The 12,289-nt window shown below is 63.3% G+C and overlaps 2 protein-coding genes across 4 annotated transcripts; both read right to left on the bottom strand.

Annotated features, from left to right (window-relative positions):
* Positions 1 to 120: 120 nt before the first annotated feature.
* Positions 121 to 4,446, bottom strand: ALDOC (aldolase, fructose-bisphosphate C). 2 transcript variants are annotated; one of them, XM_085240793.1, is made up of 10 exons: positions 4,381 to 4,446; positions 3,644 to 3,710; positions 2,751 to 2,870; positions 2,442 to 2,653; positions 2,302 to 2,356; positions 2,073 to 2,233; positions 1,550 to 1,633; positions 1,296 to 1,470; positions 1,014 to 1,213; positions 121 to 552 (listed from the first exon to the last, which is right to left on the bottom strand). In XM_085240793.1, the coding sequence occupies exons 3-10, from the start codon at positions 2,860 to 2,862 to the stop codon at positions 457 to 459; spliced, it is 1,095 nt and encodes a 364-aa protein (XP_085096919.1). In that variant the 5' UTR covers positions 2,863 to 2,870; positions 3,644 to 3,710; positions 4,381 to 4,446; the 3' UTR covers positions 121 to 456. The 2 variants fall into 2 exon arrangements, with proteins under 2 accessions (XP_085096919.1, XP_003211805.1); XM_003211757.5 differs by lacking the exon at positions 4,381 to 4,446 and having other exon boundaries at positions 3,644 to 3,798.
* Positions 4,447 to 5,160: 714 nt separating this feature from the next.
* Positions 5,161 to 12,280, bottom strand: SPAG5 (sperm associated antigen 5). 2 transcript variants are annotated; one of them, XM_085241150.1, is made up of 25 exons: positions 12,162 to 12,280; positions 11,837 to 11,926; positions 10,338 to 11,577; positions 10,214 to 10,301; positions 9,941 to 10,133; positions 9,686 to 9,805; positions 9,518 to 9,610; positions 9,294 to 9,428; positions 9,089 to 9,208; positions 8,895 to 8,987; positions 8,681 to 8,815; positions 8,443 to 8,536; positions 8,267 to 8,360; positions 8,073 to 8,142; positions 7,669 to 7,802; positions 7,203 to 7,368; positions 6,942 to 7,125; positions 6,758 to 6,829; positions 6,559 to 6,682; positions 6,213 to 6,324; positions 5,975 to 6,055; positions 5,735 to 5,878; positions 5,566 to 5,640; positions 5,412 to 5,492; positions 5,161 to 5,327 (listed from the first exon to the last, which is right to left on the bottom strand). In XM_085241150.1, exons 1-25 carry the CDS (start codon positions 12,219 to 12,221, stop codon positions 5,229 to 5,231), a joined length of 3,897 nt encoding a protein of 1,298 aa, XP_085097276.1. In that variant the 5' UTR covers positions 12,222 to 12,280; the 3' UTR covers positions 5,161 to 5,228. The 2 variants fall into 2 exon arrangements, with proteins under 2 accessions (XP_085097276.1, XP_085097275.1); XM_085241149.1 differs by having other exon boundaries at positions 10,214 to 11,577.
* Positions 12,281 to 12,289: the final 9 nt, after the last annotated feature.

The following is a 12,289-nucleotide window of genomic DNA, read 5'->3' on the forward strand; positions in this document are numbered from 1 at the left end:
TTGCGAAACGAGGGAACGAGGAAGCAGCGCTCCTCCCCCACGCCTCAAGCAACCCCACGGCGGGCTGAGGCCGGGCGCAGCTCATCGCGTGGGTGGGAGCAAGGAGCCAGGCACAGCAGCGCTGTCTCTACCGTTTATTATTCGCTGTTAGGCTATTTTGGTACACGGGGTGCACACGAGAACACGACATGAGCGTCCCGAGGGCGACGTTGACCGGGACTGCGAAGCTACGTTGGGGCAGGGGCACCCCCAGGCCTCCCCTCCTGCCCTCCTCACGGCCGGGCCCTCCCCACCCTGGCCTGGCCAGAGCCCCCTTTTCCCTCTGGGGAGACCCAGGCCTCCCCCTCATCCTTGTGGGGCCACCTTCCCCTCCCCTGGGTGGCTGGGGTGGAAGCGGGGTGGTGTGAGCAGTGGCAGGGGGGTCCGGAGCGGGGGCCAGCAGGGCCCACTGGAGGCTCAGTACGCGTGGTTGGCCACGTAGAGGGACTGCCCGGCGGCCCCCGAGTCATCCCCGCTGCCCTCATACTTGCCCAGTGCCGCCAGACCGTTCACCTGTGGGGAGAGAAAGTGTCAGGCCGTGGGGCACAGCCCTCATGTCCCCTGGCACCCCATAGACGTGGTCCTCCGTGCCCTCCATCACCCTCCAGGTGTCCCCCACCCCAAAGGCATCAGCATTCCACCGCCAACAACAGGGATAGGGCCCTCGGTGTCCTGATCCTTCTGCAGAGACGCAGCCTTCAATCTCCACTGTCACCCACAGGGACATGTCTTCCCCATCACCTGTAGGGACTCTGGACTTGATGTTCCCACCATCCACGGGGAATTCATTCATGGTGCTCCTACCGCTCACAGGGACAGGTGTTCCCACCACCCTTCATTCTTGGTGCCCCCACTATCTACACAGACTTGATTCTTGGCATTCCCACCATCCATAAGGACTTCATTCTTGGCCCTCCCACCCCCATGTAGCACAACCACTGGCACCCCATCCCACAGGGGCCATCCCCCATCACCTCTGCACGCTTGACGAACTCCTCGGTGGCAGCATTGGCATTGTCTCTCTGCCCGCGCCAGGCACTGAGCGCTGATGCCTGCAGTGCCCGCCCATAGGAGAAAGTGAGGGCCCACGGCCGCACCAGAGGGCATGTGTTGATGGCATTGAGGTTGATGGAGGCCTCCTCCTCACTCTGGCCCCCAGACAGGAAGGTGACACCTGCAGAGAGCAGCATTATGGCACCAAGCTGACCACACGGCATCGCCTTCCTGTGGTTTCCACCATGCCCTGGGGGCAGTACCTGGCACGGCCGGGGGCACAGTGCGGCGCAGAGCGGTGACAGTGGCCATGGCGATCTCCTCGGGACTGTACTTGGTGGGGCAAGAATGCCCAGGTGTCACCATATTGGGCTTCAGCAGGGTCCCCTCCAGGTAGACGTGGTGGTCGCTCAGCGCCTTGTAGACTGCCGCCAGCACCTGGGAACAGACAACATGGAGATTCGTGGCATGGAATGGCATGGCACGTCCCCATCCCACTGCCTGCCCCACTGCTCACCTTCTCTGTCACATACTGGCACCGTTTGAGGTCGTGGTCACCATCAGGCAGGATCTCCGGCTCCACGATGGGCACAATACCGTTCTGCAAACACCAGGCAGATGGCATTGCAAGCACATTTTTGACCCCGTAGCAATATAAGGCAAAGCCTAGACCTGGGGGTGGTGCCCATTCTGGGAGTGTCAATTCTTGGCCCCATAGGCAACGTTCATGCTTGTGGGGTGATGTCTAGCCCCACAAGCGATGACTGGCCCGAAGAAAGATGTCCATCCCACGGGGCAATGTTTGGCCCCAGGAGGAGATACCCATCCCCAGGAGATATTACCCAGCCCATGTGTTGATGCCCAGCCCCACAGGTTGATATCCATCCCTACAGTGCAACACTCAGTCCCTAGAGAAACACTGAGCTCCCTGGCTCAGTGCCCATCACTATGGGGCAATATCTATGAGTCAAAACCCATCCCATAGGTCAGTGTCCACTCCACAGGGTGCCCAGCCGCACGGCCTGGCCCCAGCTCCATACCTGCTGGCAGATGCTGGCATAGCGGGCCAAGACATTGGCGTTCTCCATGATGGCCAGGGCAGAGGGAGTATTATCACTGATTTTCAGCACGCAGCGCCACTTGGCAAAGTCAGCCCCATCCTTCTTGTACTGGGCACAGCGCTCCGACAGCCCATCCAGACCTATCGGGCAGCACGTCAGCCCCATGGCCCCAAATCTCCCACCCTTACCCCACATTTGCTGCACCTACCCTGCGTGGTGGTCTCCCCATCTGTCCCGGCCAGCGGAACGACACCTTTGTCCACCTATGGATGGATAAATGGAGGGTGGACATCGATCCCCCCACATCCATCCCCAAGCACCCAATAAACCACCAGATTCTGCCCCCACCTTGATGCCCACAACGATGCCCTTATCTTTGATCATCTGGACGAAGGGAGTGCCATCGTCAGCCTTCTGGTACATGGTCTCGTGGAAGAAAATGACCCCCCCGATGCACTTCTTCACCCTGCTGTCGGCACTGAACAGGATCTGGCGGTACAGCCGGCGGTTCTCCTCCGTGTTCTCCACCCCAATCTGGTTGAGGCGCTTGGCCATGCTCCCTGCAGGCACCCAGCACCGTCACCCACAGGGGAAGCACTACGGGACGGACTCCCCCTTCTCCCCCATCAACCCTCCGGCTCTCAACCCCTCACTGACCCACGGATTCATCGGCGGCCAAAATGCCCTTCCCCGGGGCCACGATGCGCAGCGCGATGTCCGACAGCTCCTTCTTCTGCTCGGCTGTGAGCGCGGGGTATTGGTGCGTCATGGTGCTGCCTGCCGGCGGACGAGGGCTGAGTCACGCACCGCCACCGCCAGCCCCCCCCCGCCCCCCGTGCGAACCACGAGCCCGCACCCTACAGGGATTGGGACCCCCAGGATCCCCCCCTCCGCCCCCTCCCCAGTCCCCAGGCCAGGGCACGTGGCCCCCTATAGGGTCACGTTGCATAAGTCCCGAGCGGGGCAGCGCCTCGTGAAGGATGCCGGAGAGATCCCAGCCATTTTGCTGCCTGCTCGCCCGCCCCCAGCCCAGCCATCTTGAGGGAGAACGGAGATGGGGGGCCTCGGAGAGGGGCACGGGGGTACCGGGCATGGGAATAAGTGGGGATGGGGGTAAGAAGGCAGAGGGGTACCCCTGGGGGGGTTTGGAGCGTGGGAAGACTGCTGGGTGCCGGGCATGGGATGGGGATGCGTCGGGATACGGATACCCCAAAGGTGAGGAGATCTCGAAAGTGGAGACCCCAGAGTCGGAGATGCTCCGGGATGAGGACAACGTGGGAACGGCGACGCGCTGCCCCCAGGCCGGTCCCCTCCGGGCAGTACACGCATCGTACCGGCTCAGGAGGTGCCCCGCGTCCCCTGCAGCCCCCCCATACCCGCGAACCCCTCTGCCCAAATTCCTCTTCCCATCCCGGGAGCCCCGCGGTACCGATCGCACCGCACACAGCCACCGTCGGGGCGGCCGTTCCCTCCGTCGGTCCCTCCCGGCTGCGCCCCGTAGTCCACCCCGGACCCGGATCCCGGTCCCCTGTTCCCGGTTCCCTCCTTACCGTGCGGGACCGGTGACGACGGGCACGGAACTGCAGGCTGAGAGCTCCGGCCCCGCGGTAAATGGGGCTGCGATGCCGCAGAGCTACGTGACCGGTGGGGCGGGCCCGGCGGGCGGCACCCGGTAGGACCGGCCCCCTCCCCCCCCTCCCCGCACAGCCCCGCCTCGCCGCAGCGGTGGCACTTCCTACCCCCCCAAAGTGCGTGTCCCCCTCCCACGTGTTGCTTTCGGGGTCCCCGAAGCGATCGGTTATGACTGAGGACCCCCCTGTGCCGTCCCGCTTTGCCGTCGGGGATCCCCCTTCCCACAGGGATGGGGAGGCAGCAGTGCCACCGCCGTGTCACTTCCTCATGTGTTCGGGGAAGTGACAAAGCATGTCACCCGCGGGACAGGGCCCCACTGTCACACCCTGCTGCTATAAGGATCCCTCCCCCCAAGGCAAAGACCCCCTTTCTACCATTCATACCACGGATGGGACACCCAAAGACCCCCCCTTGCCATTGTGGGGCACACCTGGGCCACCCTCTACCACTGTTAGGGATCCTGCTGTGACCCCCCCCCAGTACAGGGACCCCTTGTGTCACTCACCCCATGGGATGGGAGCCCCACACCACCCCCTTGCCACTCGTAGGGAGCCCCCTGTGCCACCCACATCCTCACGCAAGGACCCCCTGTACTCCCCCAGCCCCACAGAGCCTCAGCACATCACGGGAGCCCCACACACAGAGCAGCCCCCACCTCTCAGGTCCCAGCAGAGCCGCCCCAAACCGGCACAGGGACAATAGCGGTGTCCCCACTCGCCCCACGGGACGGCTGCCAGGGCTGAGTGCTGCTGAATCCCCGCCGTAAAAGGAGGGCTCAGCACTGGTGTGGCCCTAATCCAGGGCAGGCAGCGCATGCTCCCCCTCCAGCCCCCCCCCGGCATCATCATCCCAAAGCTGGGCACACCACACCCCACCCCACGGATCCACGGGTCACATCCACTCCCACAGCAGCAGGGCCACAGCCACAGCAGTGCCACCCACACAGGCAGTAAATACAGGCGTGGGTCAATGAGGGCAAAGGAAGGTGACCCCGAGTGCCTGCAGGACGTGAAAAATCTGAGCGCTGCACTTGTTGGAGTGTTGCTATTTTGGGCTGCGGGGGACGGGACGGGGGCACAGGGAGCATCTTTAGGGTTGGGAATGGCAGATTCTGTGGGAGATGCTCTATGTAGGGAAAGAGGAGGCCCTATGGGATTTCTACCCCCACCGAGGAGTTACACATCTCCATGCAACAGGTTGGGGGGGGGGGGGGGGGGGACCAGGATGCAGCCTCCCATCCCCTCCCTGTATGCCCCAAAGCAGGAAGGGGGGGGAAATCTAGGCCAGGAGGAGGAGCGGGGGCCCTGGGGAGGGAAGCTGGGTCAGATGGGGTGGGAGCTTTGGGAACACGGAGCCTTATTGAGAGCAACACCAGGGGGGGAAGCACAGCTCCATGGGGGGGGAGGCAGGGGGTGTCCCCAGGCAGGGGACAGGATGAATGTCAACAAAGTTTATTCAATAAATAACGACGGTGTTAAGAATGGCAACGTTTCACACTGTGGGTTACAGCAGAGCTGGAGATTTCTCGCTGTTTGGCTTCAACCCCAGGTGCTGCAGGAGGGCACTGAGCTCTGGGGGCACCTCGGGGAGGGACAGCAGGACCTGGAACAGGAGCAGGGTTAGGAGATTTGAGGTGCTGCTGCAGCTCCCAGAGGGATGGGAGCAAAGATGCCGGGACCACCTCACCTCCTTCACTTTCTCCTGCAGCTCTTCGTGGTTCCGCAGCATCTTCTGTGCGTGGCTGAGCCTCAGCTCCAACCCTCGCACCTGCAATGGGGTGAAGCCATAAGGACACAGCCCTGAGAAGAGGGAGCACCAGTGTCTCCCCCCTACCCCATACCTGCTCCAGGTAATTCCCTGACACCACCACATTCTCATCCTCCTTCTCCAGCAGCAGCAAGCGCAGCTTATCCACCTGCAAGTGGAGCAAGGATGGGCACTCTGCACTCCTACCTGCACCAAGGGGCTGCAGGAGGACCTGGCCCCACAACTCTGACCTCCACACCCACCTCCTGCCGCAGCAGGACGCGCTCCTGCACGTGGGCTGAGACCCCCTTGGCCTCCTGTCCTCTCATCTCCTCCCACAGCACCTTGGCCTCGGTCTCTGCACGCTGCAGCGAGCGCTTCAGCTGGGTCACCTCCTCCTGCAGCCTCTGCAAAGGGAGGCAGGGGGGCAGTGAGGGGGGTCCCAATGCTGTCGTTCCCCCCTCAGGGTGTGGGTCAGCACCCTGCTGCAGCCCTGCACGTACCATCACCTCCTCACTCTTGTCAATGAGTTGCAGCATCTTCACTTCCTGCTGTTTCACAACGTCCTGCAGCTCCTTCTCGTTCTGCAGGGTCAGAGAGTGGGGTCAGGCTGTGCCCCCCCCACACCCCAATGGCACCCTCGCATTTGAGGTCACCCAGATCCTGCTGTCCCAGATCCCAGCCCAACCCAGTTCAGCTCTGCCCTGGCCCAGTTCTGGGGGGGGTAGGGGGGGGGCTCACCTGCAGCTTGCCCTGCAGCACCTTGTTCAGCTTGGCAATGTTGGCAGCCTGTGCGTCCATCCGCTCCTGGCTCTCAGTTGTCACCTTCTCCAGCTCAAGCTGCAGGTCAGAGCTGGATGGGGGGAGGGAGAGGGGACACAATGGGGCTGAGCAGGTGGAAGATCACAGCGCATCAAAACCTCTCATATCGGTGTCCCCAGTCGGGAAGGTAAACCCATACCCACCAGCAGACTTTGGAGCAGAAGCAGGGCAAAAGGAAGAGCCCATGCCCCCATTACCAAATTCCGCATGAGCCCCCTCCCCCCCAGACCCAAACCTCCCCACTGCAGCTCCCCCCTAGACTCACATCTCTGCCTGCAGTGCCTTGAACTCGCTCTGTTCCAACTCCTGGATGCGGGAGCTCAGCACAGAGAGGTCAGACACCACGGCCCGCAGCTCAGCTGCCTGCTCCATCAGACCATCCTCAGGCTCTGTGGGTGGAGGGCTGCTCAGCAGGGTGGTGGGGGGACACGCTGAGGATGTGAGGGGTGGGGACAGCGTGATACCTGGGGGCTTCGGTGTGGATACAGCCCTATCCCTGGCAGATAGACTCTCACCTCCAGTGCCTTCATCACCATCTGCAGAAGGGCAGAGTGCACGGGGGGGGGGGTGTCCAGGATGAGATGACCCCCCTACAGCCTGAGGGGGTCCAAGACCAGCCCCACAACCTGGGGACCCCCAAAGCCTCACCTCTTCCTGACACCGCCTTCAGAACACTGCCTACAAAGGACCCCCTGGCACGGTGCGGTGTGTGGCAGGCAGGTGTGCGGCACACGGGGGTCCAAGCACTGCTGCGGGGGGTCCAGGGCCCACGGGGGGTCCTCCAGCCTGGGGTCCAGGTCTTGCTCCTCGATGGGACCTCATCATCATCATCCTATGGGAAGGAGGGGATGTAGTGCTGGGGGTGCTCTGATGGCACGTGTGCCCTCTGCCCCCATAAGAGGGTCTCACCTGCTGAGGCAGGGCGGCTCGCAGGCAGTCAGCCAGCTTCTGCAGCCTCGCCTTGCTCTCAGCAATGTCTGCTGAGCACCAGGACACCCTGTCCCTCTTGAGCTGCAGGTCCTGCAGCTCTGCCTTGGTGCTCTCCAGCTCCTTTTGCAAGGCGGCTCGTTCCTCCCTGCAGGGGGGAAAACAATGTGAACAACTCATCCCCACCCCGAGGCAGGACAGGTTGGGGCAGGACTTGATTTTCTTTGAGGCTTTCTCCAACCTCAACGACCCCACACTCCCACCACGACCACCTCCACCCATGCCCCAAAGGGTGCAAAACCGGCACTACTGAGTTCCCCAACCTGAATTACTGCCCTCAGCCAGAGCTGCTTTGCCTAAAGCTGTGCCTCCCTCCCCCCATGCACGCAATGGGACTGTTTGCCCAACCCCAAGGGCTTGGGTAGCAGGAGTATGCACAAAGCCATACTGCAGGCCCTGGTGGGCTTCCAGCAGCTCCTCGTGCTGCAGGCTGTGCTCCTGCAGCTCAGCCAGCGTGGATTGCAGCTTGGCTTCCACCTCCATCAGCTGCCTGCGGGACATGCGGTTCTCCTGGTCCAGAAACTGCAGGATAGGGTAGGAGGGGGGGGAACAACACACAGCCATGAGCACCCCCTGCACGGTCCCATTTAATCAAGGGCAGCCAGCCAAGCCCCCCAAAAGCATGGGACATGCATGACACACACAGCTGGGGGAATTATCCCGAGCATCACTGTGCGTGCAGCCCTACGTGCTGGCTGGCGGCGCCGTGGGCTGCTGGCTCTGCTGGCCGGCTGCCACCTACCAGTAGGGACATGTGACACCGTGCCACGTGCCATGTGCCCTGGCTCTTACCTCCCGGCACTCCGCTGCTTCCTGCAGCTCCCGGCACTCCCGCTGCAGAGCATCCCGCTCCTTGGTCAGCCTGATGCCAAGGGATGGATGGAGATAAGCAATGGGGGAGAGGGGGGTCACCCCAAGTGATGGGGCTGAGGGTGTTGAGAGGGGCTTTGATGGGGTAAGGCGAGGTGCCAGGAGTGCAGACCCACCGGCTCATCTTCTCCTTCTGCTCCTCGTAGTCCTGCTGCAGCGCGTCCTGCTCCTGCTGCAGGCTGGCCAGCTGCTTCATCACTGTGCTCAGGTCTGTAGGGGAAGAGCTGTGAGCATGGAGACACCCCACACTCTGCTGCCACCCCCCTTCTATGCCCTTCCCCCTCCCCACTACCTGTACTGAGGCGTGAGTTGGTAACTGCCAGCTGCTCCCCCTGAGCCACCGCATCCTGCAGAGCCTCCAGGGTCTCCTCCAGCTGCTGGGACACCTGCAGAGATGTGGGGTTAACCCACAGTATCCCGCACCCCAGAGAGCACCCGTGTGCTCCATTCCCCGTGTCCTCCATGGGACAGCCCCCACAAATCCCCTTCCATATCTGGAATCACTGAGGTGCACTGGGTGGCCCCATTACCTCCTTCTTGGCTTGGAGGGCTTCCTCCACCTGTTGCAGCGCAGCATCCCGCTCCTGCAGGCAGCTGTGCAGCTTGGTGGGGACGTCCCGCAGCGCAGTCATGCAGCGAGACACCAGGGCACGCACCTGCTCCCGCTACAAAGGGACAGGACAGCCCCAGGGTGAGCTGAGTGCTGGTGACACGGGTGGCACCCGGTGTTGGGACAGCCCTCACCTCTCCATCCAGCGCTCCCCGCTCCTCCTGGAGGTTGGCAAAGGTCACGTCTATGAATTCCCGGAAGGGCTGAGCCTCTGCAGCCAGGGACACCTAGAGGAGAGGAAAGCAGGGAGTGTTCTCACGGGGTTTGCTTGGAGCACAGCCCTAAGCCAGGGCTACGAACCCTGCAGGGTGTGGAGGACACGCCATACCTGCTGCTGGACAGCAGCTGCCAGCAGCGTGCTCAGCTCCTGCTGCAGCTCCAGGCTCTGCGTGCAGGCACCAATCTGGGCAGCAGCGTGGGAACGGAACGCCTCCAGGAAACCGTCGCTCTGCAAAAAGGGGTGGCACAGCTCAGGGCACATCACCCCCCATCCCTGGGTGGGGATAGCAGTGTCCCCACGTGGGACACATTACCTCCTGCTTAGCACGGAGGGCTTCATCCGCTTGTTGCTGTGCAGCATCCCGCTCCTGCAGGCAGCTCTGCAGCTTGGTGGGGACAGCGCGCAGCACCGCCTCGCACCGGGACACCATGGCACGCACCTGCAGCCGCTGCAAAGGGACAGCAGCCCTCCTCCACCTGCCATCTGCCACCTCCCTCACCCACATCCCCAGAGCCACCTCCGTGCCCCTGCGCTCACCTCCTGCTCCAGTGCTGCGTGGTCATTCTTCACGCCCTGCAGAGCGGCGTCTGCAACATCCCACAGCGCACGGCGCTGCCCAGTCCATGCATCCTGAGGAAGGGATGATGAGGACACCGCTGGCACTGGGGATGGCAGTGCCCAAATCCCATACACCCCAAAACGCACCATTGCCTCTGCTGCCCGCGCCAGCTGCTGTGCCAACTCCTGCTCTGCTCCACGCTGCCGCTGCACAGCCTGCGCCTTCCTCCGCAGCTCCACGTAGAGGCCGTGGTAAATCCCCTCCTCCTAAAGGCAGGGCAGGATGTGTGCCCCAACAGCACTTCCACACCAGCACTCCAACCCCGTGCCATGCACCATGTTGATCCCAAGCCCTTCCTGCACGCGTGGGATGCAGCTCTGCAGGAGGGGACACTCACTCACCCCCTGGGGCCGGGTGACATCGGTCTGGGTGTGTGCATCCCTCTGCCCTGCTGGCCCCACAGCAGGGAGTGGACGCTGGCAGTCCTGCCAATCGCGCAGCTGCAGTGACAGCGCCTCGATGATGATCAGGGTGCTCTCCAGCCGCCCCTCCAGCTCTGCTCGTGGCAGCAAACGCAGCTGCTCCCGGGGACAGCTGTAGACAGAGGGAACCCTGGTGGTTGGGAATGGGACACGGCATGGGAGCCCATCCCCACGCCCAGCAGGGACACGTACTGCCAGAGCAGAGAGTCAGTCTCAGCAGCGCTGTCCTTGGCACCAGCAGGCATGGATGTGCCAGCACTCCTCTCCTCCGGGGTCATGGTGGTGCCCATAGATACAGTGAGCACTGGAGTGACACTGGTGCCCATAGCCATGGTGGGCACTGGAGTGACACTGGTGCCAATGGATCCAGTGGATACTGGGGTGACACTGGTGCCAATGGATCCAGTGGGCACTGGGGTGACACTGGTGCCAATGGATCCAGTGGGCACTGGGGTGACACTGGTGCCAATGGATCCAGTGGGCACTGGGGTGACACTGGTGCCAATGGATCCAGTGGGCACTGGGGTGACAGTAGTGCCTGTGGCCACAGTTGGCACTGGGGTGACGCTGCTCCCCACAGGTACAGTGGACACTGGGGTTACGGTGGTACCCATAGGTACAGTGGACACTGGGGTGACACCAGTACTGACAGCTGCAGTAGGCACTGGGGTGACACTGGTGCCAGCATCCCGCCACGACACAGACAGGGGGAGGCTGTGCCGCAGGGACTCCAGCAGGGACGAGGCAGGGAGAGTCCTCTCCAGCCACACCAGTGGCATTATCCAGGACACAGCCCCCAGGGATGGCTCAGACAAAGACACCGGGGTGGCTGTCACTGCTGACTCTACAGGCTCCAACCCCACTGCCTCGATCTGTGTGGAGCACTGCTCTGGTGAAGCAGGGCTTGGGGATCCAGCCATCCCCAAGGTGCTGTGATGTGGAGGAGTACCCACATCCCCATTCTCAGCCAGAGGTTGGGAAGCCACGGGGCTGCAGGAGAGATCGGGGGGGGCCGCTCGCCACCTGCGGAATGGAGTATCCTGGGGGGTGGAGGTGCCTGGGGGGCCCGGGGAGGGGCTGCCAGGGGTATCCAGAGTGCAAGGCCCCATGGAGGTGCTGCCAGCAGGGTCAGGAGTACGCAGCTCCAAGGGAGTGCTGTTGGGGTGGTCTGGAGAAGGAGGCAGTGGGGGGAGGAGGCTGGGGGAGAACGGGAAGAAGGGCCCTGGGGCACTGCTACTGGGCTCTTGGGGGGCCCTGCTGGGGGTCTCTGGGGGGCTGTCCTCTTGGGGAGCATCATCTGGGGGCACCAGGGTGTCAGGCCCTGAGGTGGCATCACCTCGGGGCTCTGGGGCATCTGTAACAAGGGTGGCGTGGTCAGAGGGCTCTGAAATGCTGATGGGGTCTGGGGTGACACTGCCTAAGGGCTCCAGGGGGGTCTTCAGGGGGCTGAGGTCAATGCTGCAGGGGGAACATGGGACAGCAGTGTGGGGGAGCCCAGGGGCAATGCGGCCAGGGGGGCACCGGGTGCGGGGCACAGGAGTGCTGCCATCGTGGTCCTAGAGAACGGAGGGGAGAGGAATCAGGGCAGCCCCACGCGCTACTCCCGTACCTCCGTACCCCCACCCACTTCCTCCAGTGCCCCATATCTCCTACAAACTCTATAGCTGCCCTCCAGCTCATCCCCACACACGCATCCCATTCCCCTCCCTGAACTCCCCCCCAATCTACTCCCCCATACCCTGAACTCCCCCCAGATGCCTCCCAGCTCCTGTACGCTCCTTCCCTTCCCATCCCCTTTCCCCCCCCCACACCGACCTTGAGCCGCAAGCGGCGGAGCAGCGGGGTGATGTTGGTACGCTCCGCTCCCTGCTGCAGCCGCAGCTCCTGCAGGGGCCGCCGTTGTGCCTGGGAAACGGGCACCGGGGGGTCAGCACCGGAACCACCACCTCCCCCCCCCCGGCACGGACCGAACGGCGCCACGTCCAACCCTCCAACCGCCCCTAGAACCGCTACCGGGACCCCCAGCCACCCAGCGGAGCCGTCCCTACTGTCATACTGGCACTCGGTCCGGTAAACAGCGGCCACGGGACCGGGACCCCCGACACCAACTTCACCCCCCCCTCCCGTTCCCCGGGCTCACAGATTTGACGCGCGCTCCCCGCATGGCCGCGCTCCCGCCGCGCCGCTCCCCGCCGCCCATTTGAAAACCACGCGCGGCTCTGATTGGTCCCGCGCTAGGGGCGGAGCTACGTCTTTTTGTGGGCGTGG

This window comes from Meleagris gallopavo, chromosome 21 (genome assembly GCF_905368555.1).
Source record: "Meleagris gallopavo chromosome 21, MGAL_WU_HG_1.1, whole genome shotgun sequence".
NCBI classification, from domain to species: domain Eukaryota; kingdom Metazoa; phylum Chordata; class Aves; order Galliformes; family Phasianidae; genus Meleagris; species Meleagris gallopavo.